Below are 26,796 nucleotides of genomic sequence, written 5' to 3'. Positions count from 1 at the left end.
AGCCAGGGAACAAGGTAGCAATCTTCCTTTCCCTGGGGGCTTTGGCCATGGCTTGGCTTTGCTAATGGTGGTGGGTGGGAGGTGGTTGCCAAGAGACCAGTTCACTCCCTTTTCAACTAATGTCACATGACTCTTATCTAACACACACACACACACACACACACACACACACACTTCTTACAGAGACTAAAATCCAGGAAGTTGGTAACACAACATGGCTAGCCCATTGGAAGATGCAGAGGAAAAGTATTGCAGAAGAAGACGTAGACCAATAAACCCAGGAATAGATTCCACAGTGCAGCAGGTTTGTTAAACAGTTTCGCAGAAGTATCAGTGCTCCTAACATGGTTTTCCTGGCTTGTGCTTCAATAATGAAACACATTCCTGTGAGTCACTAAAGAACAAGGTGATACGGGCTACAATTTTTTAAAAGAGTAAATTACTCCTTTAAGAAAAACACCACTTATGGGGAAGATGGAGTGCAATCATTGATGGGAGGCTGCTCTGTGATGAAGGGGATGATGACATACGATGTGAAACTAATTCCCCATGGGGCTTCTGAGGTAGGCTGAAAATCCAGAAGTACAGAAAATGCAGCAGGATGCATTGATGTTGTTAGCTTTTAAAAAGAGTTTAACATACAGTAAAATATATACCTGATTTGTAATCAGAAGGGAAATGACAATGACAGTTTTTTGAACCATGTGGGAGTTTACTGGTTATCGCATGGCAGAGCTCTTAAAGCAGCCGTCAAACTTAGAGATGAATTATACATTTTTCTTGCACAAAAAGATAAGTGTTCCTAATTCACTGACCTTTTGATGATGACAAGTAGCTATTGGAAGTCTGCTGCTTGTTATTTTGCTAAGTAATTTTTGCTAATAATATTTTGTATTATTTGCATTACACACACATACACACGTATTTGTTGTTTTCGCCAAAAAAAAGGAACTCAATTTGGCTTTTCAAGGTAAATTAGATGATTCATTTTACATTATTACTTTTCCAAAGACATTCATGTTTTGGAGAGAATATCTTGTAAGTGGTATTTTTGTTGTTAAAAACATGTGATGTCAACTACAAAAAAAACTATAAAAAGGTATGCTTACATCTGCATATCTGAAAAAATTAGAAACAGATTTTTCTAACCCATTTAAAATTCATACAATAAAGAGTGTCAGTGGATTCTGAATTTCTTTGTTGCAGATATATAAACGTGATGCTTTCCAATTAGCTTGTAAGAGCCACTGATGGACATGAAGGAAGGCAGATAATTTCTAGTTTAATTTCAATAAAAGGCCTTAACTGGCAAATGGGGATAAAAATGAGTTCCATTATTTAATACACGCAGCCCATGATACATTCCTTCCCTTTGGATTAGTTTCGACAGCTATTAAAAATAAACTAAACTAGCTGTATCCCATAAATATGTATTTATGTGTCAATTAAAAAACTAAACTAGAACCAGACCGCTAAACAGCCCTATTTCAAAGCACTGAAGCAAGATATCAAAGAATAGCAAAGCATACTGCTTTCCCTTGCACTATTTTTGTTAATCATACGTAAATAATAAAATAGTCCAAGAAAGAAGTTTTGTTATATATAATAAAGGGAAATTTATTTTAAAAATATTTATGTGATTTTAGCTTTTCTCTTAAATTTTTATTTTGCAGATTATTTAGTAACAGCGTAGTAGATTTATATAGCTTATAAGGGAATGTACACATATTACAGATGCATGTGCCACAGTTCCTTTTTATCATTAGGGATGCACCATCAAAAATGTCTGAGATCTCTGATCCAAAGTAACCTGCTCATCTCATAGATGTGGAAATGAGGCCCTGGGGAAGGGAGGGATTTACCCAAGGTCACTCAGCAAACCACTGGGCAAGCCAGCCGAGGACTTGGGCCTCCTGAGCCTGCCCTGGCCTATTTCCACTGCAGTGTCCTGTGCCAAATAAACATCAAAACAGAAAGATGCAAGGGAGGCTGGAAATGTGGCCATTAAAATGTAGAAAACCTTAGAAGTGATCTCTATAAAAATTCTTTAATGAAAACTTTTCTGGTTTTGCTACAAAATACAAAACTGGAGTCTAGATTGTAGGCAGAGAAGTGGCCCATGAGAAGTTGGTGGCCAGCAGCAGCAACTGTCACTTTGAAGGTGAAAAGCACTGGAGGAGGCCACAGGAGCACAGACTGCAGGAGGGAGAAGCCGGGAGGAGGAGAGGATGTGACAGGGAGCCACGTGGCTGGGGAAGAAGGGAGGAACCAAGGCACAGAGCGGGAGACTGCTCCAGCAGAGCAGCTGTTAGGCTGCAGAGTGGGGGCTGGTCCGCCAGAGCTGCAACTGGGTCCTGGGGGCAAGAACGGCTAGTGTAGTTCTCTGGTGGCCAGGTGGGCACCTGCCAGGACAGTGTCCTAGGCCTGAGTCTAGTCCAACAAGGGGCAGGTTCCTTCTGTCCCAGGTTCTCAGCTTTGTCATTTCCCAAAGAGATCCCAGAGTTCCCCGTGACTGTGTGTCCCTCAGCACATATACAGTTCCAGGCAAAGGGGCCCCATAGCGCTGCAGGGAGATTTCTGAGGGTCCCGGAGATGCAGCCCTCATGCCTCTTTCTGCTCTCCACCCTGAGCTAAAATGACAGCTCAGCCTGGGGTCCCTTCCACCCCAGGACCCGGAGCAGATAAAACAGTCAGAAAGGGACAGCAGAAGGAGCAAGACTTATTGTCTGTCACAGGTCTGGTTTACTGCAGTCCAGATTTTTTGATGCTGCAATGTTAACAAAATGAAATCTGAACCGATAAATTTGGGGACCTACCCAGAGACTTACAGTCTGCATTAAATTTCACACTCATTTAAAAGTCTTCAGTCTTCTAGAGGAGGAAGGAAGTGACAATTGACAAAGTAATGCTTCCATTTCAAGAATAACATGTACCCTGCTCTGAAGGCATTCTGAACAAGGGGAATATAAACATGTCAGCAGAGAAATTTATACAGGTAACTCAGTAGTACAATCTCCATCTATGTAGGATGAAACCACAGAAGATGGAAATAAACCCCAAATGCTGGGAGTTTTTTTGGAAACAGAAACTACAGTTTGTTGACAATAAAACGACTGCAGTCCCTGCCAAAAAACCAAATGATTTTTTTAAAGATCTTCTCAAAGTTATTGAACAAGAGATTTGATTTGAAGATGAAAGTCAGAGAGAAAATATTTGGACTTAGCTTAAAAATATCTCCTCACCATTTCTCCAACTAGCGCCTAGTCAAAAAGAGCTTTTTACAGTTGCCGGAAAAAAGTCACACAAAAATACGCCAGTGACTCAATAATGACATCATCGACGCATGTTGATTTTTAAGATCTCATATTTTTAAAAACTGATGAAATATTATTTCATTTAAAGTTTCTCATTGCTATTTGAACATTCTTAATTTCTAGTATCTTGTTTTGAAATACTATTTTATTTTTGTTCATTGTATCTGCTGCTAAAAATATGATTAATGTTTGCATTTTAAAACATTTTAAATAGATGTAAAGTCCCTGTCATGGAAAGACGAGGACACGAAAACTGTTGGGAGAAGTACATAGTAGCCAGTGCTCCTCATCCTTGAGCAGAGGCCTCAGTTTACCTGGAGCAGACTCTCACTGAGAGAATCACTCCTTGTAAGGCTCCTCATGGTTGTGCGCACTTGGGTGGGCAAATTCCATGTCCTGAAAGAAGGATATAACAAAACCTTTTATGCTTTTAGTGTCTTTAGAAACTTCCCTGTTTGTTTGTCTTGAGAGGTTCCTAGGAGATTAGCAAAGCATACTTCAGGTGTGTCTAGGTAGGTCATGAGCCCTGACACAGAGGCCTGTATCTGGTACCTGGCCCTTTCCACCCCAGCGCTTCCCTTGCTCTCTCTGCTGCTGGCCACCATGAGTTTGGCAGCTTTCTCCCTTCCACTCTGCCTTTCTGCCATGTTGTTTCTGCATTGGAGCCAGATGACCATGGACTGAAGCCTTCAAAACTGTGAGCCAAAATAAACCTCTTCTCATTTCAGTTGTGGGTGTTGGATATTTTGTCTCAATAATGGAAAGCTGACTAACACACTTGGAATATATTATGTTTATGGGTTGGAAGGCTCAGTATTCCAAAATAGATCCGTAGAGTTATTGTATTTCTAGTTAAAATCTTCCAGCTGCTGATTTTATAGAAATTGAAAAGCTGATTCTAAACTTTGTATGGAAATCTGCAAAGGGTTGAGAATAGCCTAGGCAAGCCTAAGGAAGAAGAACAAGGCTGGAGGACTTATGCTACCAGATATCAAGATCCACACTGGAGCTTTAGTAATTGACACAGGGTGAATTGGTGCCAGGGTAGGCTAAAAAAACTAAGGGCCATAATAGAGATTCTCAAAACAGATCTACACATATGTGGCCACCTTATTTAACTATGATAACTATACTACCTATGTTCAAGAAGGCAGAGACAGCCATGCACAGAGATGCATGCTTGTAGTTACAGCTACTTGGAAAGCTGAGGTAGGAGGATCACTTAAGCCCACAAGTTCTAAACAAGCCTAGGCCACATGGCAGGATCCTTTCTCGAAAGAAAAAAAGGAGCCAGAGAAAAATGTACGTAAACCACGACCTTGCACATTCAAGAAGCATCACAGAATCCAGGCAGAAGAAACTTGAAGAAAACAACATCTGGCACAGCATAATCAATTGCTTAAAAAACAGTAATAAGAAAAAATTTTTTCCAGTGGAGGGGGCACCTCATACGTAGACAGGAACAAAAACAAAAATTACTCTAGATTCCTTATCAGAAACTAAGCAAACCAGATATTGATGGAACAATATCTTTAATGAAAGAAAGAAAGAAAGAAAGAAAGAGAAGGCTTTCATCTTCTTATTTTATACCCAGCAAAAATATCTTTCAAACCTGAAGACAAAGACTTTTTCTACCAGACAAACAAAACCTGAGAGAATTTATCAGCAGTATGTCAGAGCTAAAAATAAAAATAAAAATAAATAAAAGAAGTTCTTCCAGCAGAAGGAAACTTGGATCCACACAAGGGAACAAAGAATATCAGAAATGATAAATAGATGGATAAATAGAAAAGATTTTTCCCTTCATTTTGAATCCTTTTCAAAGAGACAATTCACAATTATCATTGGATATTTCAACATTTCTCTGGCAATAACTGATAGAGCAAGTAGATCCCCCCAAGTCATTAAAGATATAAAAACACTATCAACCATCTGGATCTAATTAACATTTTATAGGAAGCTCTGCCTAACAGAGCAGAATACACATCTTTCTCAAGTGCACTTGGAACATAGAACAAAGTAGGGTTATAAAGTAAGTCTCAATGAATTCAAGAGGATTTAAATCACAAAATATGCCCCTTGACCATAACAAAATTACATTAGAAACCGTAATACAAAAAGATCTAGATCTTGAAAATCCTCAAAAGTTAAAGAAACCATGACAAATTAGAAAGTATCTGAACTAAATGCAAATGAAAACACAACATATCAAAATCAGTGCTATACAGTAAAAGCAATGAATACAGGGAAATTAGCAGCATTAAGTGCTTATATTAGAAATGAAGAAAGGTATTAAATGTTTAATTAAATGGAAAATAAAAGGTCCTTCACCCACTGGTGGGAGTGAGTCACTGGGGGAACAGGGCTATCAGCTAGCTGGTGGATGGTAGGATCCATTCCTACCCTGGTCCCCTGGCCTACCTGCACTCCGGGAAGTGGCTGTTCCTCAGGAAATGGAAGGGCTTGTCACCAGGAGCAGTGGCTTGGAAGCCACAGGTGGATGGAGAAGCTGAGGTCACCTGAGGACAGACGCCTGGGACGCCCCTTCACAGAGGCTCCTCCTCCTCCTTCCACCCCTTTGCTCATGAGGAATTCTTAGTTCTTCGTCTGAACCAGGAGCAGCTGTTCAGCATTAGAGTAGCTCTACCAGCAGGTGGCGGTGTTGGTCAGAGCCACTCAGTCGGTTCACAAACCCAACACAAGTGAGCACCTACTGCACGCAAGCCATTGAGTTGGGCTGTGACCATCTTGCAAGCAAGTGGTAAGATAGCCACAATCACTCCTCAGTGACAGACAGTGACACAAAGACACAAAGCTCATAATCTGAACTTCAAGTCCCTGAGAGCAAATGGACGAGCATGAGTTATTGTGTGCCAGGCGCCGAGCTAGGTCTGGGGCCACCAAAATGATAGAGGTGCCACCTTTGTCCTCCATGAGGCTCAACCTGACCACTTACAGAAATCTTTCAGAAAAAAAGAAGATAGGAGAAGAGTCTAAATCAAATACTATAGTCCTCCTTATCCTGGCAGGATATGGTTTAAGACACCCGCCGCCCCCACCATGGGTGCCTGACATTTCAGATGGTAGTGAACCCTGTGTTAAGCATTATGATAACTTAATAGTCCCTCTGAGAACAGAGAAGGCTATTAAGTGACCAATGAGCAGGTAGTGTATACAGCATGGATACACTGGACAAAGTGATGATTCATTGTTCTGGGAGGGAGTGCATGAGATTTCATCCCAGTACTCAGGATGGCACATAACTTGAAACATGAACTATTTATTTCTGGGGTTTTCCTTTTAATATTTTCGGATCACAGCTGACTACTGTGGAAAAAGACATCGCAAGAAAAGGGGACTAGCATAACAAGCAAAGTGTAATGGCTAGAAGCTAGGAAAGGGCAATGTGCACAGAGACGTCTCACAGGCTGGATGAAACGTTCAGTAGGAAGGGGCAACAGTGAGGCTGGACTGAGACCCTGAAGTCTCTCAAAAGCCCAGATTGGCCTGGGTGACTCTCACCAGGTAGGAAGCTCCCAGAAAGACTTATTTCAGGGGATCGGAAGGTAAGCAGTCCACTCGGGTATGTGCTCTTCCTCTGCGGCCCAGGCCCAGAGGCACCCTGCTCACCAGGTGTGCGTAAGGGAAGGACAAGCTCTGTGTTTCAGATGGTCAAACTTCCTGAAGTCTGAAAAACAGAGGCCCTTGTGGAGCTCGTCTCCTGGTGACAGATGGGCTGGCAAGGACAGGCTGAGGATGTGTCCTGCCGGCAGCTGGAGGCAGATCTCTAATGGAACAAATAGGGGAGAAAGGCAGTAAAAATGCTAAATATTATTAAACAGCCGCAGGGCCACATGGTGTGAGCCTGCCTCAGCTCCACCAGACCAGTCCCTCCCTGTATTTCCAGGCCCAGGGGTGCCTGCCACTGCCTGGAGGAGCTTCCTGAAGAGCCTCCGACCCTGGCACCCCTCCTTCATGGAGCTCGGGGAACTGCAGGCCTGAGCTTTTGGGGGCTCCCCAATGACCTGGCACTATGTTGTGGGAGGTTGGGGGTGAAGAGTGGACTGAATAGAGGCTCTGGAGTCGGGCTGACTCTTAAAAAGTTCATATAACTTTTTATTTGACATCTACAAGATTTTGCTATGTTGCAGCTTTTGACCAGTTTATACAATCTCTTTTATTAGGGCAATCTGCACAAGCAAAAAAAGAAAAAAAAAATCCCCAGCCAAAATTGTTCCATTACTTGTTCATCAACATCTGTAACAGGTAAAACAAAACTTACCTGGATTATACGTAAGTATCTGTTCACATTTATGCATTACAGTTTTTAGCAGCTTGAGATCAACTCTACCATATATCACATGTTAAACAAGATTCAGGATCCTGGGTAACAACACCGCCCCCCCCAAAGCTGTGTGACCTTGATTACATCATGGAGCTTCTCCATTTCCCCAGCTACAAAATGAGCAGAACGATAACTTTGCTTGTGGGGTTTGAGGGGGTTATGCCTTGTGTCTAGATGTCCCCCCAAAGCCTCTTTTGGTCATACGCGGGGCTTTTTCAAAGGTGGCTGAATGCTGAGTGTGTGAGAATTGATTCATGGTGCAATGCTAGGCTCAAGGGCACCAGGATTAAGGGTGTGAGTGCTGCCTGCCCAGAGTAGCCTGGAGAAGATAAAAGGGGCAGAAAGACGCTGTTAAGGTCCCTTGTTGCTTTTGCTACCTTGTACACACCATGCACTGTTTCTCCTCTGTGATGCCCCCCTGCCACGCCACCCAGCCTTGCAGCCAGCAGATTATGGACTACAACCTCTACAAACTGTAAGCTAAATAAAACTTTCCCCATCTAACTTAGGGTGCCAGGTATTTTGTCTCAGCAATGAGATCAAATAGGATCAAAGGAGATCATATTTGCAAATCACCTGTTACTGGCAAGAACCCAAGTAGACGTTTGCTACCATGATAACCACTCCCCCACACTTTACCCGTCTGTTTCCAGCAACACCAGCACCCGGGTACCAGCAGAGCTCTACCCGCTGAGCTCCCAGGCAAGGCTGTCACTTGAGCCACCAGCGTGCTGCCGGGAGCTCCCCCTGCCCTTCAGGGGTACTAGGAACATGCAGAGCAGCTCCTCAGCTCAGCTGCTGACTGGCCAGAGGCCTGGCTGACCTGTCAGGCTAATGCAGGCTCTCCAGGGACACAGAGTGGGTGGCTGTGGCATGAAGTGGGTGAGAGAGGAGCAGCACATTTCATGCCGCCCTGTGCATTGCCTCCTTTTTTTTTTCTTTTGTACCGGGAATCAAACTCAGGACCTTGCACTTGCCAGGCAGGCTGGCACCCCTGAGCTAAATGCCCGGCCTTCATTGCCTCCTTCTGCAGCTGGCTTGGAGCAGGGTAGAGAATCACAGAGACACTGTCACACTAGCCACGTATCTGACCCAGATTCCTTAACCCCACCACAGAGCTTCTGAGTCAGCCCCAGTCGGGTCTTAACAAGACCCAGGTGGGTTTTATGTGGCCAATCCTTGAACAGCGTGAAAGGCCCTGGCCAACCACACAGTGCTTGGAAATGGCAAGCAAGACACTGGATCCCAAGTCTGACCTACCAGGACAGAGCCTTCCACCCAGCAAGGGCAGGGGTGGGGCTGAGGACCACAGTGGGAAACGGTACCCAGCGCAGAGCCAACACCAGCCTGAAACCACCGGTTTCACCCAGAAGCCTTTCCCTCCCCAAGAAGGAGCAGTGGCCAGGCCACAGAGACGGCCCCTTGGGCCCATGGGGGCCTCCTTTCCATCTGGCTCTCTTTTGCTCTCTCTGCTCACAGTCAATTCCACCTGTGATAAACGGTCTCTTGCAGACACATCCTTTAACTGTCTTCCCTCTTCCTTCCTTCCTTCCTTCCTTCCTTCCCTCCCTCCAGACTCTGCCAGATTTATTTAGGAAATAAGTAAATTTATTTCCGTTAACTGCCTTCTGATGAAAACCACTTCTCCAGGAGCATCCAATAAAGTGCTGCCGTTATATGAATGACTCTCTAGTCCAGCGCTATAGCGTTGCCATTTTATCTAATTACTAAGACAATGAGGAAAAATTGCTATTGACACTGCAAAGCCAGAGGCATCTGGGGCAAGGTGGGAGGGTCCTGTGAGAGGGAGGACCCCTCCGTTCTGCCAGCTTGGAAGGAAGGGGGCTGGGGCACCTGGAGGCAGCAGTGAGGAGGGAGGCGAAGAGGAGCATCTCCAAGACAGGCATTTCCTGGGCCCTTGCTGCCTCTCCCCTGAGTTCAGATGGCGCTTGGCAGGAGGGAACGTCCTGGGGATTTTTGGTTGGGTAAATACAAGGTGAAGAAGACGTGCAGGAGATGGGAGCAGAAGGGACCTAAGGAGGGAGGGAGCAAGATCTCCTCATCCCTATTCCTTAGATCAAGCCCCAATTAAAACAAAAGAGCAGAAAAATAGGGCAGGGCCAGGTACCCATAGGCCATAGAACCAGAGGGAGAGTGGTTGCCAGCCACTGAGACTCTATTTTTCCTCAGGGGCAGGAAGGCCCCAGGTGCACGGGCCTGGCCCAGTCTCTGTGGGAAGGATTGGTTTCCCCACTTGAACACTGCAGTGCGGGGAGTGGCGTCCGTTCTTCTGCTCCTGCAGGGCACTTAACAACAGTTTCTACGGTTTTCTGTGTAAAATAGCAAACACAGCTCCCAGTGCCAATATAAAAACCCTTCACAACACAAGCTGTACCTGTGTTTTACAGGCAGTTGGTGAGAAGCCTGGGGCTGTAACCTCTGTGACAAAGCCAACGCAGGCACTGAACGTGCAGAAAATCACCAGAAAAGGCTCCTCAGCCCTTGGTGGGAGCCAGCGGGACCCTGGTTCAAGGGACGCCTTCCTGTGTGAAAGCCGTCAGTCCCAGAGGGGGGCGGCACCGCTTTGCTGCTGTCAGGGACCCCACCCCTGGACACCCTGGAACCATGTTCCCTGTGGACTCATGAGGACAACAATTTCCCTTTTGTCAATGCATCTAAGCCACGACAAGTGATTTATTTGGCCCCTCACTTTGAATCAACTGATAAGGATGCGAATGGGCTCACACTGTGGCCCTCTATGGCTGATATCACCCCACCCACCCACCCAAGCACAGTGACTCTTTAAATACCAGAAGTTTAAACCTAAGCAATTCAAAAGTACTTTGCTATTTCACTTATTACATTTGGGAGATTTTTGTTTGTTTTTTGTTTTTGTTTTTGTTTTGGTACCGAGGATCGAACTTGGGTCCTTGCACTTGCGCAGCAGGCAGGGAAACCACTGAGCTAAATCCCCCGGCCCTGGGAGATTTTTTAAGGCTTCAACTTCCTATTCTTTTCTTTCTCCTTCATCCTGGGGACATCACCCCATTAGCAACAGGCTGTCCTTTTCTGATAAGGCCCCGGCCAGGCCAGCCTGCCTCACCTATTAAGTACCTCCTGTTGGCTCAGATCTCTAGGCCCTGCACTCTACCCGACTTCCCTGACCCAAGAGGGACAAGAAGAAAAGCAGAACCTTGTGCTTGTTAACCATTAATGTGTCCTGGTGTTGCCTTGCCACATGGACATGCACTTTCCCATCAATCCTCTGCTGTGACTAGGCAGTAGGTATCTGTACCTCCACCATACAAACTGTGAAAACCAAGGAGCTGAGTGGCTCAGAAGCTTAGACAAACAAGAGAAAAAGCAAGAATTTGATCCCAGGTCTGTCTGACCCGTGGAGCGCGTTCCAGGAGCACTTGCACCGCAATGGACAAACATAGGCGGAGCTGCGGAGCTCCTGGCCCAGCAGGGCCACCAGGCTGATTGACAAGGAACATGCTTATGCTGAGCACTGGTGCCACTCACAAGAGGACCCGGGGAGACACAGGAAATGTCCTCCAAACCCACTGAGCCAATGACCTCCTGCAGGACGACACAAAACTCTGCATGGCCCTCTCCAGCATGGCCCCAGCTGTGCAGCAGCACAGATAGGGGAGTCCTGGCCCAGGGCCACCACACACTCAGCTGGAGATAGCAAAGGAGCAGTGCTGGGCCCATCAGCACACATCTGGGGACGTTCTTGTGTGACATCCAAGGGGAGAGCAGAGAGACCTGGTCAGGTGATAACACATGCTGCCTGTTGGAAACCCATGGGCAAAGTGACTTCTATGCAACGAAGTCAACTTGGAGAGAGGTCTCCAGCAACGTGTCCCAGGGCTCTATCTTTTATCACTGATTCGGTCAAGGACATTAAAAAGCCTGATTTTTTTTTAAAATTTTGTACATTCTCCCCAGCCCCTGGAGCATAAATGTTTTCCCAAGTTACTACTCAGTGTAATTATCGTTTTAATGGTTGCATAGTTCAAATTCTCAGAATGGATGGCCATATCTATCTACTGCCAGCAAGGGGAACCTGGAAAGCTAGACTAGGAAAGAAACTGGAAAATAAGGGTATTTACTGAAAAATTATTTATAGAAGCAAAAACAAATAAACCCCTGGAAACAATGTTAATGTCCAGCAATGAGGGGATGGTCTAGTAAATCATAACCCAATGCAATTATGCAACCATTAAAATAATAATTACACAGACTATGTAGCAACATGAGAAAGCATTTATGCCCGATGGGAAAAAAAGCACAAAATAAAGTTGTATCTATATATGTCTACAATGTTGTAAAATAAAGCTTGCTTAGGGAAAAAGATGGCAGAAGAAAATAGAAAATGAAAACTTATGTTAGCTTGATGGGGTGCTGAGAACTTGCTTTTTAAATTTTTTTATGCTGCCGTGCTATTTTAACAATAGAGAAAAAGCAAGTAAAAAAAATAAAGTGTGCTTAGAGGACAATGTGCCAAGCAAGCAAACCAACTTTCCTTCCTAGTGACTGGGAGGTAGGAGTTTTTCTTCTCTTTTCTGCTTGGCTCTTTGGAGCTAGACTCCTGCCCCCCGAACTCAGTGAGGGTCTGGGAGACACCCCTTTCCTGTAAAGCTTGACAGGAAATGGAGGTCTATTAAACAGAGTGCTTGGAACCACGCATGGTGGTTCAAGTCCTTCCTGTGCAACTTAGCATGATGTCATCTCAAAATTTGAAAACTGAGCTGGGGACATAGCTCAGTGCCAAGGCTCTGGGTTCAATCCCCAGTACTGAAAAGTTCACAAAATAATAGCAGCAAGAGAGTGCTCAGGGAGAGGAAAGTTCAGTGCACTGGGGCCCCAGCTCCTCTCTGGCCAGAGTGTCTGAAGGCATCTGTCTGTCCTCCTCTTTCCAGGTACTCTATGGCCAAAGGTAGACACCTCATGAGCAGCGAGCACTTCTGCTGATCATTCCACACAGATCTAAGAGGCTTATCGGCCCCTATTCTGCTTTCACCCTTTCACTGTCCCTGCCTGAGAAAGCCTCCAGGTCCCTGGTGGCTTGGGGCCCTCTCTAAGGAGCATGGGACTCGGGGAGGCGGAGGGGCCACTGACACCTGCCTGGACCTGTCGGACAGCCTTCCCTTTTCTGGATGATGCTCCTTTTCCCAGAGTCTGTTTGCCTGGGAACAAATGAGCAAGAGCAGCTGAGCAGACAGAGCTGCTCTGCGGTGAGCAGCCAGCCCGCTCCAGGCTGCCTGCTGGCCACTCCCCTCATGCAGGTGGGTGGTACATGAGGTGCAGGAGCAGGGAGGGGCTCTGCATCTACAGGGGCCCCTGAGCAGCAGGGGCCTGGAGCCAGCTCTCTGCCACCTGAGGAGTGGTCCTGGTCACCGGCACTTGACTCAGTCCCCTCGACTCTGAGTCGGGGTGCTGGCACACAGCCCTGGGCAGTACAGGGAGGAGGGCATCCCCTTTCTTTCCCAGAGCCTGGCTGGGCACATGGAGCACAGGACTGGGCAGATGGAGAGTCACTAATGGTCTCTGCTCCTCGCTCTCTCTTGCCAGGGACTTCTCGCCTGTTTTTCCCTTAAGGCCAACTGAAATGACCCCAGGTTCGCCTCTCCCACTCACCTTAGCGCTACCCTTGGGGCCAGGCCTAATTCCTTCTCTGCCCACCAGCACACATGGAAAGAGGTTGTGTTCCCCAAATCCTGCCCTCAGCCCAGTGGTATGGCTTTGGGTTCCTCCCGCAGCCAGGTGGCTGTCCAGGACAGCTTCCCTCCCCTCTACCCCCGGGTGAGGTTGGCCCTCACACGCAAAGACTCCTCACATGATCCTGTCACTCGAAATCCACGCCACACCCTCCCTCAGCTGTCACCCCTCTAGGAGTGCTGTCCCCAAGTCCCACTCACCTTCCTAGACCACCCCAGCACCCACCCTGCATCCAGCATTCACACAAACGGTCGGAGGGAGGCAGAGCTGCTCTCATTGGGTCCATTTTTCAGATGGAGCAAACTGATTTCATACACAAAGTGCAAATTCAGTGCAGGACTCCAGTGGCGGCCGTGATGGGCCTGGCAAACACCAGGGCCTGCATCCTGGAGGGCTCTAATCTAGGGCCTGGCACTCAGAAGGGGCCTAGCCAGGGGCTGACACCAGAGCTAAGGAAGAGGGCACGCCAGGGCATCCCCATGGTTGGGCCTGCCCCCCTGCTCCTGGGTGAGAGTGTCCCTACACCCCAGCTCTGGGGACCAACAGCACCAGGCAGGTGACATCCTCCTCCCCACCACGGCCACTCAGGCCACCGGGAAGCCCTTCAAAGCTGCAGGGTGTCTGGTCCCGGTGGAGAAAGCAGCAGGCCTGGGGCCTCCAGAGGGTCAAAAACCCTGGGAATGGAGCCCTGGCTGGCCCGGCCAGCACCTCATTAGGAGCCCTGGGTGGGGGAGGGCTGCTCCAGGAACAATGTTGTTTATTCTTCTATTTTTAGACAAGTCTGAGGTCTCTGGGGGCACAAATGAAGTTATCAGCAAAGACATGAGTGGAATAAAGCCTCCAGCCAGCAGTCCGAGAAGGCTCTGGGGAGTAGAATCTTGAAAAACTGAGATGAGCCTTGTTTATCTTGGACTCTGAGTTCGGGCCTGGGATCAGGGTGCTGGACAAGCATCCCACAGGCCTGCCAGCCCCTCCCAGGCCATCCCAGCTGCTGGGGACTTCGGGTGCCAACAGCCCTACGAAGATGATCCCATCGGTGAGCTCTGCTTCCCACCCCAGCCCTAGCACACGTACGAGGCTATGTAGCAGGTTTGTCACAGGCCAGCCCTCCCTCGGCCCGACCTCCCGTCCTGCCCTCCTTCAGATGAGGCTGGCACCCACCTGCACTCCTGTAGCTCTCCTAGGGGCAGGCAAAGGGGACGTGGCGTTCCCATCTCAAAGGTAAGGAAGTAAGGTTTAGAGAACTTAAGCGACTTGCCCGGAAGCCCCTTCTCATTCCACGACACCAAACCCCACTTCAAGTGCTTCTTCATGGCCAGAATAATCTGTTCTGCTCTTGGGAGTGCTGAGAGAAACTGTGAATCATTTCAGCAGCAATTAAAGGCTTGGGTGAGAGAAACCTCCTAGGCAGTGAGGAGTGTGGTGGTTTCTCAAGGAAGGTTGGGGCTCTGGTCACTGCTTCTGGTCTGAGGTCCGGACCGCTGCCTGGTGCCTTTGCCTGATGCTGGCTGGGTGACTGTGGACTGGTCACTGTTCACCCCCATTTCTAAACTTTCCCCTCCCAGAACCGGAAACAGTAACAGTAGCTAATTGCCAGGCTCCATGTCCAACAAGCTGTCACGTGTGAAGGAGGAGACAGAGATCCAGTCAAGCTCCATCCAAATGAAAACAAAATGACCCCAGCTCCTACCCCAGACAAGGTGAAAGGTGGAATGAGCATCGTAGCTAGCGAGGTGCGGGATGTTCTCTCCATCGCTGCCTTGAAAGAACACCCAGCACAGGCTGCAGGGGACAGACGGCCCCCGGGCTGCCACCCCTGGACGCCCCACAGACTTCCCCATGCCATCCCAGGTCAGAGCCATAGGTCAGCTGTGCCCTGCCCTGGCTTCCAGGCAGAAAGTCCAGGCCAAGGCAGAGGAAGGAACTGGCCCCGGGCCACTGTGCCCACAGCCAGGAAAGCTAAAACTAGCACCCAGTGCTCTTCTCCAACTCCTCGGCTGCCTGAACTACCAGGCCAGGAGATGCGATCACACTTGTGTGGAAGTTGAGGAAACCCAGGCTCCAGGAAGAGCAGTGATGGCCCAGGGCCCCCAGGGCTGTGGCAGGTCGAGGCCCAGAGCATGGACCGCTCCCTGTCACCGAGCTTTTTCCAAAACAGAGCTGTTTCCCAGTTCTTTGGCTGAATGTCTAAATAAGGGGTTTTGCCCATTCTGAGCCCTGCTAACTGATGAAGTCGTCAGAAAAAGATCTACTGATGCTTGAAAATCCAGGGGATGAGCCAGCTGCCAGACCGCCCTCCCAGCTCTGGGGGACCTGGGACCTTCCCACGGGCCGAGTGGGGCAGTGGGCAGCGTGCCAGAGGCCAAGGCTGCTGCGTTCCATCAGCTGCGGCCCTGTGGAGCCGCTTGGCCCTTTGCTCTGCCTCCCAGCTGTGAATGAGGGCACGGTGGCCGCCCTGAGGGTTAAATGAGATGATGCATGGGGGCATTCCACACGGGGCTGCCCAGCCCGGTTTCAGGGGCAACTGGCTGGCCTGGGCTCTGCTCAGTGGACATGGCCCTGCAGCCCTGGCTGAGCAGAGAGCTGAGGTCACCGGCTCCATCGGGGAGGCGTTGGATCTCGATCGGCCCCTGGTGTTTATTTATTCCAGCAATCCAGCTGCTTCTCTCTGATGGGTGCAAGGCTCGGAGTGACCTCAGGCCCTGGAGGTGGGGCCTTGGGGTGGGAGCCTGGGAGACCAGGCTTGGCGCTTTGTTCTTTCTTCTTTCTCAGTGAAACATTTGTTCCACTCGGGAGTCTGGGCACTAGGGGTGGGGCCCAGCTTGGGGACTTGGGAGTCAGACAATTCCCAGGCCTGCCGTGGGAGCCCAAGAGGCTGCGTGCTGGGAGCCGGACCTGCGGACAGGCCACCCCAGTGGACACAACACACGGATCTGCTGCCCAGAGCTCAGCCCATCACTGAACCCCCAGGCCACCAGCTGCTTCCCGTCCTTCTTTCTGTGACCACCACACATGAACACATGTGTCACCTGCCTGGCGATTCCATCTTCCCCAGAAGATGGAGGAGAGCAAACAGAAGTGTATTTTTGCAACTATGAGGCCTTGCGTTGGGCTCAGAGCCTCAGTTTTCTCATCTGTAGGGTGGGAAAACATACTTGTGCCTCAGAGGTACTATGAGATTCAAACGGTAGAGCATGACAACAACTTGGAACCATGAAGCGTGTGACTCTGGGGAGTGGATATTTGGGCCTGGAGAGTGGAACTGCCACATCCACCCAATCTGCTGCTTTTTTTAGCAAGCCCGGGAAACTATGGGGTGAGGAAGGGACGTAGTGGTGGCCTAAATACAGTGGGGAGGATTAGCACAGCCACAGCTGTCCCTGCCTGGCTGAGAGATCAAAGACCCCCCTGCTGGCTGCGGCGTCTGGCTCTGTCCCCTGCCTTCCGGCTGAGCTCAGTGTGCCCGGAGGGCTGCCTGGACTCCTGGGAGCTGGGAGGTCAGGATGGCTCCTCATCAAGGGGCCGAACCTCAGACCCAGAGTTTCCTCAGGATGTAGAAGAAGTTCAGAAGGCAGACAGAGCCGAGACCGGGAGAAAGGCCTGGGTTCAAAGCTTGCCCCAGCTTACAGTTGGCCACCTTACCCTGTATGGGTCACACTCTGCCTGTGCACTTCGGCCTCTTCCTTTGGGAAGGCCTGTCCACCTGGAGAGGGGCACCGAGGCGGGGGCACCCCAAAGCTGTGACCGAGCTGACCCTAAGCACAGCAGGAAGAGCCCTGGCCCCCAGCCAGGCACTGGTTCTCTCCACCCTGCCTCCTCACAGGAGGATTCAGACTCTCCAGATGTGCCATTTCCCGTGGAAAAGGGGTCCTGGGGCCCGGGCGCCTCTAGAACCCCTTCCTGCCCATGGCTCTGCAAGATGAAGCGGGACTGACATTTACGACAGCAGTCTTCCTTGGCTGGGGACCTGGCCCACCTTGGAAATGGGGGTCTGTCTGAGGCAGGTGCTCTGGGGAGGCTCTGGGTAGGTACTCCAGGTGCCCCTGGCCCGGCCCCAGGACAGCGCAAGGAGGACTTCCCTGCCCTCTGGGAGGGGTGTTGCCCCAAGTCGTGCGGGGCGGGGGGGCCCCAGGAAGCCTCTGAGCTCCCCAGAGGTGGGAAGGGGATGCTGACCAGGCACGTTCAAGATGTCTTCTGCTGGGTCTCTGAGGGGCCGTGCCCACTGGAGAACCTGGGGAAGACCACTGGACCCAGGCTCTTGGCACTGGGGTCCAGAATCTGGGCGCTGCAAAGCCCCATGTTCTTTAACCGAAATTCCCTGAGAAGAGGCCTTGTGAGGCCCGAGACCTAACTCAACACATGACCTGCCACGAATGTATGTCTTCTTTGGGGTGAGCAGGCGAGAACCAGGGTGAGCACCTCCTTCCACCATTCTGCTGAACAATTGTCCTTACCCTTACCTATGGCGCTTCCTCTCTGACGAAAGCAAAGGGCGCAGGAGTGACATTTCCAGGGGTCTTTTTGTGGGGCCCTCCTTGGGGAGGCTCCCAGGATGCTGGGTATCTGGAATGGGGACCAGAAAGAGGGTCATATGGGAGCGGGGCTCTGAAGACACCAACCAAGCAGAATGTTTGGGGGCCTGAGAGTTGGGAACAGAAGAGAAAAGTCTAGGGGGCAGCTGACGTGTGTGGGGAAGACTCTGAGAGGGAGACAGTGGGCCAGGGGGAGGAACAATGAACGCCAGGAACAATGAACACCTGCACCTAACTCACTCCCCCAACATCCGCTAAGAATGAAGGGATTTCTTGGAGGTACAACCCACAGAAACAGAGACCATGAAAGGAGACAACCCCAGTGGCACAGTGGCACACATGAGAAGCAGAGAGACAGGTGGTAAGTGACCAGCAGAGACGAGAAAGCAAGACCCCGAGTCCAGGTGGGGAAGGGTGACATCAACTCCATCTACATCCGGGAACCCCACAGGCTGGGACTGGGAGCCCTGGAAGTGCTGGAAACAGACAGAGGTCGGCACTCAGAAGGCTGGGCCAAGGAACCCAGCGCAGGTGAGGAGGAGAGTGCACCACTCCAAGCTGGAGACCACCCTGCCCACGCCTGCTGAAGGGCTTTTCTCTCGGGAGAGCACAATAGGGCCTTTCTGCACTGGGGACTGGGGGGCACCAGCCACAGCGGGGTTGAATAAATAAATGCACGTTGAACTCTGACACCCCTCCAGCCCGCTCTCTGGACTTGGCTCTAGGACTTTGGCATTCGGAACGTGATTCCCAGAGTTTCCAGGAAATCCTCAAGAAACGGCCCCTCCGCTCACCTTCCAGTGAAACTGCAGCTGACAAACCCAGCCGAAACTCCAACTGTGAAACAGCTTTCGGGGCTCCACTCCTCACTCTTTGTTATGAGCAAATGATCACCAAATATCCACAAAAGCCTCTAGCATGAAAGACAAGAATCCCAACAAACAAGGGGAAAAAGCACTTTGAAGGAAAAGTCAGAAAAGATCCAGCATGAAGGCAAAAGGGAGGACACCACTGTAAGAAGGGAAAGTAACTACAGGTTATCTCCCAGCTCAGTTCCAAAGTGTGTGCAGTCATAAGAATGCAGACACTTGCTATGATTTGCATATATTTGTCCTCCCAAACTCGTGTAAGAATTTCGTCCTCGAAGTTTTACGTTAATGGTAGTAAGAGGATGGAAACTTCATCCCACTATGGTGTTTTGAAGTAGGGTCTTTGGGAAGCGGTTAGATCAAATGAAATCATTAAGCTGGAGCCATGACTGAATTCTGGTGGCTTTATAAAGAGAGGGACCACACAAACACAGAGATACACATCCCAGCAGCCTCTAAAACTGAGGGACATAAACCTGCTTTCTCAATAAAGTAGCTTGTCTCGGGTATTTTGTTACAGTACCAAAAAGCTGAATAAGACAGCACCAAATGTTGCTCTGCTCAGAATGATCCTATAAGCACATTGGAGGGTGCAGAATGGGGAGTGAAGCGTAAGATAGGCATGCGGAGGGGAAAGAGCTAAATGCCTTCCCTAGGCCAAGTCAAAGGCTGAACTGGCAGGAAAGGCAATACAGCCTTTGGGGATAGGGAGCCACCAAAAGAACCAGCTAAGAGTTGAAACGGTGGCCTTAGATAAGGGGGAATGGAGCAGACTGCATAAGGGGATTTAATTCTTGGCATGCATAAATAGTTTTGATTTTCAAATGTTTAAAAATTTAAAAATTAAAATGAAAAGAATACACTCTCCACTGTACATTTCCTACTTTGGCAATTTCTTGAGAAGCTGAATAAATATTAGGACTTTTTGTTGCATTTCAGCTTTGGGGATGGGTTCTTTGCGAGCTGTCCTAAGAAGACAGGCCCCACCCCATCAGCAGGGTTCAGAAAGGCCCAGAAAAAAGGGGGAGAGATAGAAGCTGAGATGGAGCTGCAGTCCCCAGAGCCCACTTGCCTCACACCTCCATATACCATACATGCTCCATACACCTGGGGCATGTTTTCTAGACCCTCTGTGCTCGGTCCGAGTTGAGGCTGGGTCCAGGCCATGCCCGGGTGGGAGGAGGCTGGGAGGGGGTCAGAGGAGGAGGTGGTCTGGTCAGCACAAGGCCTCTCTACCAGTGCTAAGAGCACGGGGTCTGTCCTCCCGTCCTTCCATCAGTGTCTGGGTGGACACAACGATGCTCTGAGCCTGGAAACCAGGAACCTGAGTCACTGCACACTGCACTCATCATGTTTACAGAAAGTGAGGATATTTACAGGAACAGAAACATTCAGTTAACTGACCCTGAAAGATGCTGAATACGGCAGACAAGATGAACTTGGAGCTACACAGGGAAGGGGCACCGTGTCCCGGCCCAGCAGGGGTCTCTGCCAACAGGCCTCTCCCAATGCCCTCCGCTACCCAGGACCTTCTTGCCCCTGGCTCTCTGCTGGCAGGCAGACCCCTCCCAATATTAACAGGCCCACTTTTTCCATGAGGGAACCCAAGCTAAGAAAACAGAAGTTTCTTCCCAGCCCACTCAAGCCCCTGAGCCAAGTTATATGCATCCCAGGAGCTCCCTGGGGCCCTGTTCTCCAGGCCTGTTCCTAAGAAGGCCTCTGGGTAGTGTGAGTCACGCTGCTCCCATCCCTGGTCCCCAGAGGACCCAGGCCCACCAGGGCCCCACCTTCCGGCAGGCCTCTCCTTCTCCCCTTGGGAAGAAAGGCTTCCTCTTAGTCCAGCATCTTAAAGATGCAGAAGAGACCTCGGTCTTAGCTTTAAGCCCTCCCAGCTAATCTGAGGACCAGTGATGGGTCAGTGATGGTGTTGCTGGCAACCAGGGACAGAGGAAGAAAAACAATGACAAAAAGGGATATGTTGGGAAAGAACTGTTCTTGCTTCTGAAATGAGATGCTTCTTTCATTCAAATGAACATTTTGGTTTTTTTGGTACCAGGGAAAAATGAACATTTTTTAAAAAATGAAATGACGGTGAATGTGGATGGAATACTTTTTAATGTCTTCACTTGGCAGCATTGAAAGTTGGTATCTCCAGTCCCTCCTCAAAATATATTTTTTTAAAATAAAAAGTCTAGGACACACTATGGTAGATGACACAAAAGACAGTAAGAACGAGCTCCAGAGCCAGAACCAGTTTCCGGGAGGAGAGGAAGGCACAGGAGTGCAGTCCAGACTCCCTACAAGGAGTGCGTGCCGGACACCTGTCCCAGAGGCTGGCCGGCCCTGCTTGGTCCCCCTGAGACAGGCGGCCCCTCTCCTGCATACGCAGCTCTGGCGATTGGAAAGTCTTTTCTCCCACAGTGGACGAACGGGCCCTGGACAGACGTCTGAGACCACCTAGAGCAAGGCCAGGAAAACACACTCAGGGCTCCCCAGGCCTCGGCCTCGGGTCCGATCGCTTCTTGGCTTCCCAGCCCACTCACTCTCTCCTAGCAAGTGAGTTTGAAACTGTCCTCCACTCCTCTCTCCATGGCAGTGGCTCAGGGTCCTCACTTCATGAGCTGGTTCCAGCCGTGCTAGGCCAGCTGGAAAAGCAACAAATAAACCACAGTTGGAAGAGGGGGCATGCCAAGAAGTCGATGGGATCCGGCTAAACATGCGTACATCTGCACAGAATGAAAGTCTGCAAGGAAATAAGCCAAAACAGCCCTGGCATCATCCCTGAAGGTGAGTTAGTGGGTAGTTTTTATCTTATGTCTGCTTTTCTGTCTCTTGCAATTTTTCTACAACAAACTGGCTTTTATTTATAAAACAAAATAAGATAATGGGCCTGTAGGAAGGTTAAACAAGTAAAATTCAAGCCATGCAGCCCAAGACCCCACTTCCCCATCTCCAATGAGTGAGTCAGCCGGGGAGCTAGTGCTCCGGAAAAAGACAAGGTCACAGCCGCACTGGAGGCTGACGGTGCCTGACAGTGTCCGGTCACCTGGAACACACTCCATGGGGAACCCTGCCCCTCCCCAATCTTCCTGAGCCTTGCTGTCCCCCCACGCCAAAGGGCCCCTGCCCCTGCCCCTGCCCCTGTGACAGGAGGGAAGGGAGGGCGGGAGCAAAGAAGATGGCAGCCCACTGGCTCCTACTCAGCACAGGAGGGGCTGTCGGCCTCGGGTTCCCATGGGTAAAGCCAGGGGAGGGACACTTGACAGTGAGCAAACGGTGGTGGCCTCAGGTTACTTCACACCTCAACACTCACGAGGTCTGGCACTGGCCAGAGCCCCCAGCCCACTGGAAGAAATCCCCACACCACCTTTGTGCCCCTAGCTGCCCCGGGCCCGAGGGCCCCAGTGGGTGTCTAGGTCCTGAGCCAGCCCCAGCACGCACACACGTGGCTGAGCACAGGCGTGTGCGAGCGTGTGCATGCGTGGGGGGTGTAGTTTCCTGAGGCCCTGCACACTCAGACGGGGCTGCAGGTGAGTGTGAGTGTGGGGTTAGGAAAGGCAGGCTCCCCGTTTTGTGTCTGCCATTAGTTCACCATTCTGAGGATTCTACTTTTCAGCCCAGGACCCCAGCTGCTCCCAGCCCTGCTCATGCTGTGACCCTCCATTCTCACAGCCACCGAGAGCCCCAGCTTTGCATCCTTCAAGGCCCTGTCTCTGCCTCCGCCCCAGAGCAAGGTATCCCTTAGGAGGGGCCGTGGAGCCACTGGCTGAGTGACTGCCCCCCCCCCGGAGTCTCTCCTTTAGCACCGACGGCGGAGCACGGCTCTTGGGGCCCAGCTTGTTCCAGACAGAAAGGAAGAACTCACTGCACAATGACAAACTCCAATCACTATTCCGCCAAGATCCAGATGACGAATAGGGAAGTCTGCCAGCGCCGCCATTTGTTAAGCTGACATCGCCTCTCTCGGTGTTGTACAGGTTTTAATTAAAATCTCAGGAGTGATTTGGGAGTCCTTTTATTGTGCACCTCAGGGCTCTGCCAGGCTTCCCATAACAGAGACAAGGGCCCCACAGGCCCTACAGGGTTGGAAGGGGGGAAGCTAGCTGGCAACCCCTACAGGCTCAGCAGGCTCTGGTGACCCTGCCTGGCCCCCCCATAACCGTTCACAGGAGAGGAGACCAGCCCTGGGAAGTGCGTGTGTGTGTGCATGCGTGTCCCTCCTGTGTGGGTGGAAAGTAGGATTTAGCCCAGTTAAAGTGGGAAGAAGGTCTGAGCATTTGAGTCACCCTTTTATTTAATGGGAGCCTCTAAGTCAGAGAGAGTTGGGTAAGTTGAGGCAGAGAGGAGGAGAGGGTATCAGCAGCCAAAGTACCATGGCCCAGTCCTCCACCCACACCTGGAGGTAGAAGAGGGCGGCTTAGGAGGACAGTTCCCAGCATTAAGCCTTGTTCTTCCTGCTGGGTTCTCAGGGAAGAAGCTGAGAACATTCTCGGTCCCTCTAGAAAAGCCCTCAGCACTGAGGCGGCCTGAGCAGAAGAGAAGGGCTGAGGAAGGCTGGGCAGATGGCCCAAGGGGTCACCCTGGCTTCCTCAAGACCCCATGGTCCTATAGGGATCCCCACCTTTGCATTTGCCCAGTTTGGGGCACGGCACAGAGGATGGCAGAGGGCCTGGCTGGTGCAGGGTGGCTCAGGTGAGGGCTGAAGGGTGGCTCAAGGGCTGAGGCTCAAGGGCCTTGGCAGGACCGGAGGGAGGTTGATGGGCAGGACCAGGAGAGCCCCCAGCTGGAGCCCCAGCTTTCAGCTGTGAACCCTGGGCCAAGTCTCCGCCCTCTGCCCCGTCCCAGCACGCCATACTGCCCAGGCCTGATGGGGCAGGGGCAAATGTGTTTGAGGAGCTTTGGGGAACCAAGTTCTGCTGGACTCTGTCTGGAGCCCATTGCCCCTCCCAGTGCAGCTCAGAGAGGTGCAGGGGACCCAGCCCCAGCCTCCCCTCAGCCCCGCTGCAGTCCCTGTGATGCCACCCTCCCCACTCCTGGACTCACCCTCAGGGCTGGCAGGGAGCTGACCTGGTCCATGGTCAGGGTGGCCTCCTTGTAGTACTTGCCCTCAGGGCAGAGCTTCAGGAAAGTGTTGTGGATGCTGAGGAGAGAGGTGAGGAAGGTAGGATGGCTGAGTGGGCCACTGCAGCATCCCCTCTGTATGGAGGTTGTCTCTTTTAGGGCAGGGGACCAAGATGAAGGATCAATATAGAAAGACAGCAATAGATCTCTCCACTCTCCTGAGACGTCCTGAGCCCTTCCGAGTCCCCAGCATATCCTGGGGAGGGCAGAGATGAGCCAGGCATGAGGCAAGGTGAGCGACTGTGCCCTGTGCCCTGGAATAGTCCACAGCCCTGTTTCTGTCACGTCTCAGGGAGTCCCTCAGGCACAGATAGAGATGCCAGGGTCCCCCTGTCTGCCCATGTGCCCAGCCCTACTCTTAGTACTTGGTGGGCGCCAGCCTGCACTAGCCCTCTGGACAGCAAGCAGTTCCAGAGGACTTCAGCACTAAAGGGTCTTCCCACGGTCCCCAGCATCCACCTGTCTGTCCATGGGCCTAGAGTGCCAGTCCAGGGCACTTTGTAAGTGAGAGGCAGAGGGTGAAATGGCTGTATGACTCCTGAGAGAAAAAGGGCAAGAGAGAACTGTGTCCCCGGCCACAAGAGGATGACCCTTCACCCTCTGTTCCTCTCACTCCACCCTGAACACAGGTCTCTGCCCACCAGCAGCGCCTCAGTCTGCAGGACCAGCAGCCAAGGTGGAGAGAAGATGGAGGAGGCCTGGACACCCGATTCTGCAGCCCCCTGACAGGGCTTGGAACCTCAGCAACGTCACGCTTCTGAACCTGAGTTTCAGCTTCGGGATGGGGGCAATCAGTAGCTCTCTTGGATGGCTGTGGTGAGAGTTCAGCATGAATGAGAGAAAGGGTCATGAGTGAGTGTGTGTGTGTGTGTGTATGTGGTAACCACAGGCTGGTTAAAATCATATTCTCCACAGCCAGACAGAGCTAAGTTCAAATGCTGACTCTGTCACGTAACAGCTGAGGCCTGGAGCGAGGTTCTGGAGCCACCTGAGTCTCTGTCCGTCTTTTCGGGGAGGCAGTGAATCTCCACACGTCTACGGGGACCAGTGAGGGACACGAAAGGTCAGCACGGCGCCAGGTGGTGTGTGGAGCCCTCTCTCCCTCTGTCTCCTGTACGCCAGGTGCCTCTGGCTATGTAGAACCCAAAGCCGGGCTGTGGCTGACTGTGGGAGCCCTCTAACCTGACCCAGGCCTGCTGTCTGGCCTCTACTCCTTCCCTGTTCCTCTTTCCTCTCCCCTCAAACCTGTAACCTCAGCTGAGTGCGGGGAGGCAAGTGATCTGATCGAATTAGTCCTCACTCCGGAATGAGTGACTGACAGCCCCCTCCCCGCATGCCCAGGGTATGTGGTTTTTAAAACTCAAGCAAGGGGGACACTTGCCACTGAGGGTCATGGGGCTAAGAGAAGACCTTGGAGGGTGATTTAATGGCTAGAGATTCAGAGGTAGAGAAGGAGCCACCCCAGGGCCCAACAGCAGAGCCCTCAGGGCCACCTTGTGCCACCCTCTCACCACTCACCTTGTCCCAGCTTGCTGATATCTAGAAGATGCCCCTGGGTCCCAGCCACAGGACAGCGGAAGGAAACAAGCAGTGATTCTGCTGCCCCTGGCCCTGCCCAGGCCCTGCTCTGAGTCCTGGGAGGCCAGAATCTGCTGGCTGTGCCTGGCCCCCTGCTCCTCTGGCTTTCAGAAGGCTTTGGCCCTGGGGAAACCCAGCAAGCAACAGGAGGCAGTGAGGGAGAGGGTGCAAATTGATCCTGGCCCTCCTGGCCTCAGTGCAACTCCGGCAGTGTCTCTGTCCTTCCTCTGAGGGCTGAAGGGACAGTGGCCACAGCTGCAGCCCTCAGCTAGGTGCCCCAGGCCCAGATGGGGTGATGGCTGGTGACTTGATGCTCCCTCTGCCTCTGAAAAACGCCTTCCCCCTAGCTCATCTCCAGAGACCCCAGTGGAGGGTGCCGCCTGCTTCCTGCTCTGATGCTGACCCATCTGGGCGTGACCGGAGCTGAGAGCGCCAACCCTGGCTGTCCACGAGGAGGAGAGCTCTCCAGGCGGCTGCAGGCTGACCTAGAGAGGCCCTGACAAATGGGAGCTGGAGTGGAGCATGGGTATTCGGGGACAGCACCACGACCCTGCCAGCCTTTGCCCTATACGGAACCCCCAACTTTCACTAGAGGCTCGGAGTGAGTTTGGGCAAAAAGCGGGGTGTGGAATGGGTGAGGAGAGGTATTCTCCAGGAATGCGCTGGGCCAGGAGTGCCCAGCCCGGTCAAGAGGAGGACAGGAAAGCCACCCTCACTGCAGGTTACAGGGGCCTCCAAGGTGCAGAGCAGCAAGAGTGGGTGGCATAGCCAAAGGAACATCTGTCACCATCGTTAGAATTGCTGATGTAGGGTCATAATAAAAAACCAGACCAACTTTCAGTAGTTTTAGTAATTTTTTAAAATTCCCTCTGGCAACAATGCACCCTAGAGGCCTGTCCCCAGCCCACCCCTTCCACGGTCCCTGCGTGGGTGTCACTGGGAATGCGTGCTGTGCCGCCCACCCTCATGGAGGTTCTCGGCTCTCATGCCAGTCTTGCAAAGCTGGGACCATTGTTGTTTTAACAGATGAGGCAGCTGAAGGTCAAGAAGGGAAAATAACTTGTGCAAGGCCACATGGCAGTAATGTTAAAGCCAGGACCAAGGACACCAAAGCTCTTTTCCGTTGGGCCAAGAGAAGGGGGCATGGGAGGGGCTCTGAGGGAACGGGAAGCGGCACACTGTTGTCATCACCTCCTCTCATTACCACACCTTGTGCCAGGCGCCTCCCGGAGTGTTCCCAGCAAGCCCAGGTGGGAGGAGTGCAGGGTGACCCTTTCTATGGATGGGTAAACTGAGGCCCAGAGAGTTTG

At 51.1% G+C, this 26,796-nt stretch overlaps 1 protein-coding gene and 1 long non-coding RNA gene across 17 annotated transcripts in view; one reads left to right on the top strand and one right to left on the bottom strand.

The window, feature by feature from the left end:
• Positions 1-26,796, bottom strand: part of Cib4 (calcium and integrin binding family member 4) — a 109,258-nt gene that overhangs the window by 32,970 nt on the left and 49,492 nt on the right. For 13 of the 16 annotated variants that reach the window (XM_087216560.1, XM_087216566.1, XM_087216567.1 and 10 more), the window contains one exon: positions 23,831-23,927. The exons of 1 other annotated variant lie outside the window; for it this stretch is intronic. In XM_087216560.1, the coding sequence (XP_087072686.1) occupies positions 23,831-23,927 (97 nt within the window). Of the gene's footprint in view, positions 1-20,883; positions 21,433-23,830; positions 23,928-25,426; positions 25,839-26,796 lie in introns of those variants that run through there. 2 more of the 16 variants (XM_087216569.1, XR_015453223.1) reach the window with 2 other exon arrangements.
• On the top strand, positions 24,602-26,321 carry LOC147827059 (uncharacterized). The gene is made up of 2 exons (XR_015453228.1): positions 24,602-24,971; positions 25,834-26,321. It is a non-coding gene; the product is annotated as an uncharacterized LOC147827059 (long non-coding RNA).

This window comes from Heterocephalus glaber, unplaced genomic scaffold (genome assembly GCF_053883595.1).
Source record: "Heterocephalus glaber isolate CG9 unplaced genomic scaffold, H.glaber_assembly_v1.0 deba00001457, whole genome shotgun sequence".
Classification (NCBI taxonomy): Eukaryota; Metazoa; Chordata; class Mammalia; order Rodentia; family Bathyergidae; genus Heterocephalus; species Heterocephalus glaber.
Note: the sequence above shows the minus strand (reverse complement) of the source record. Positions and strands in the feature narration are given on the sequence as shown.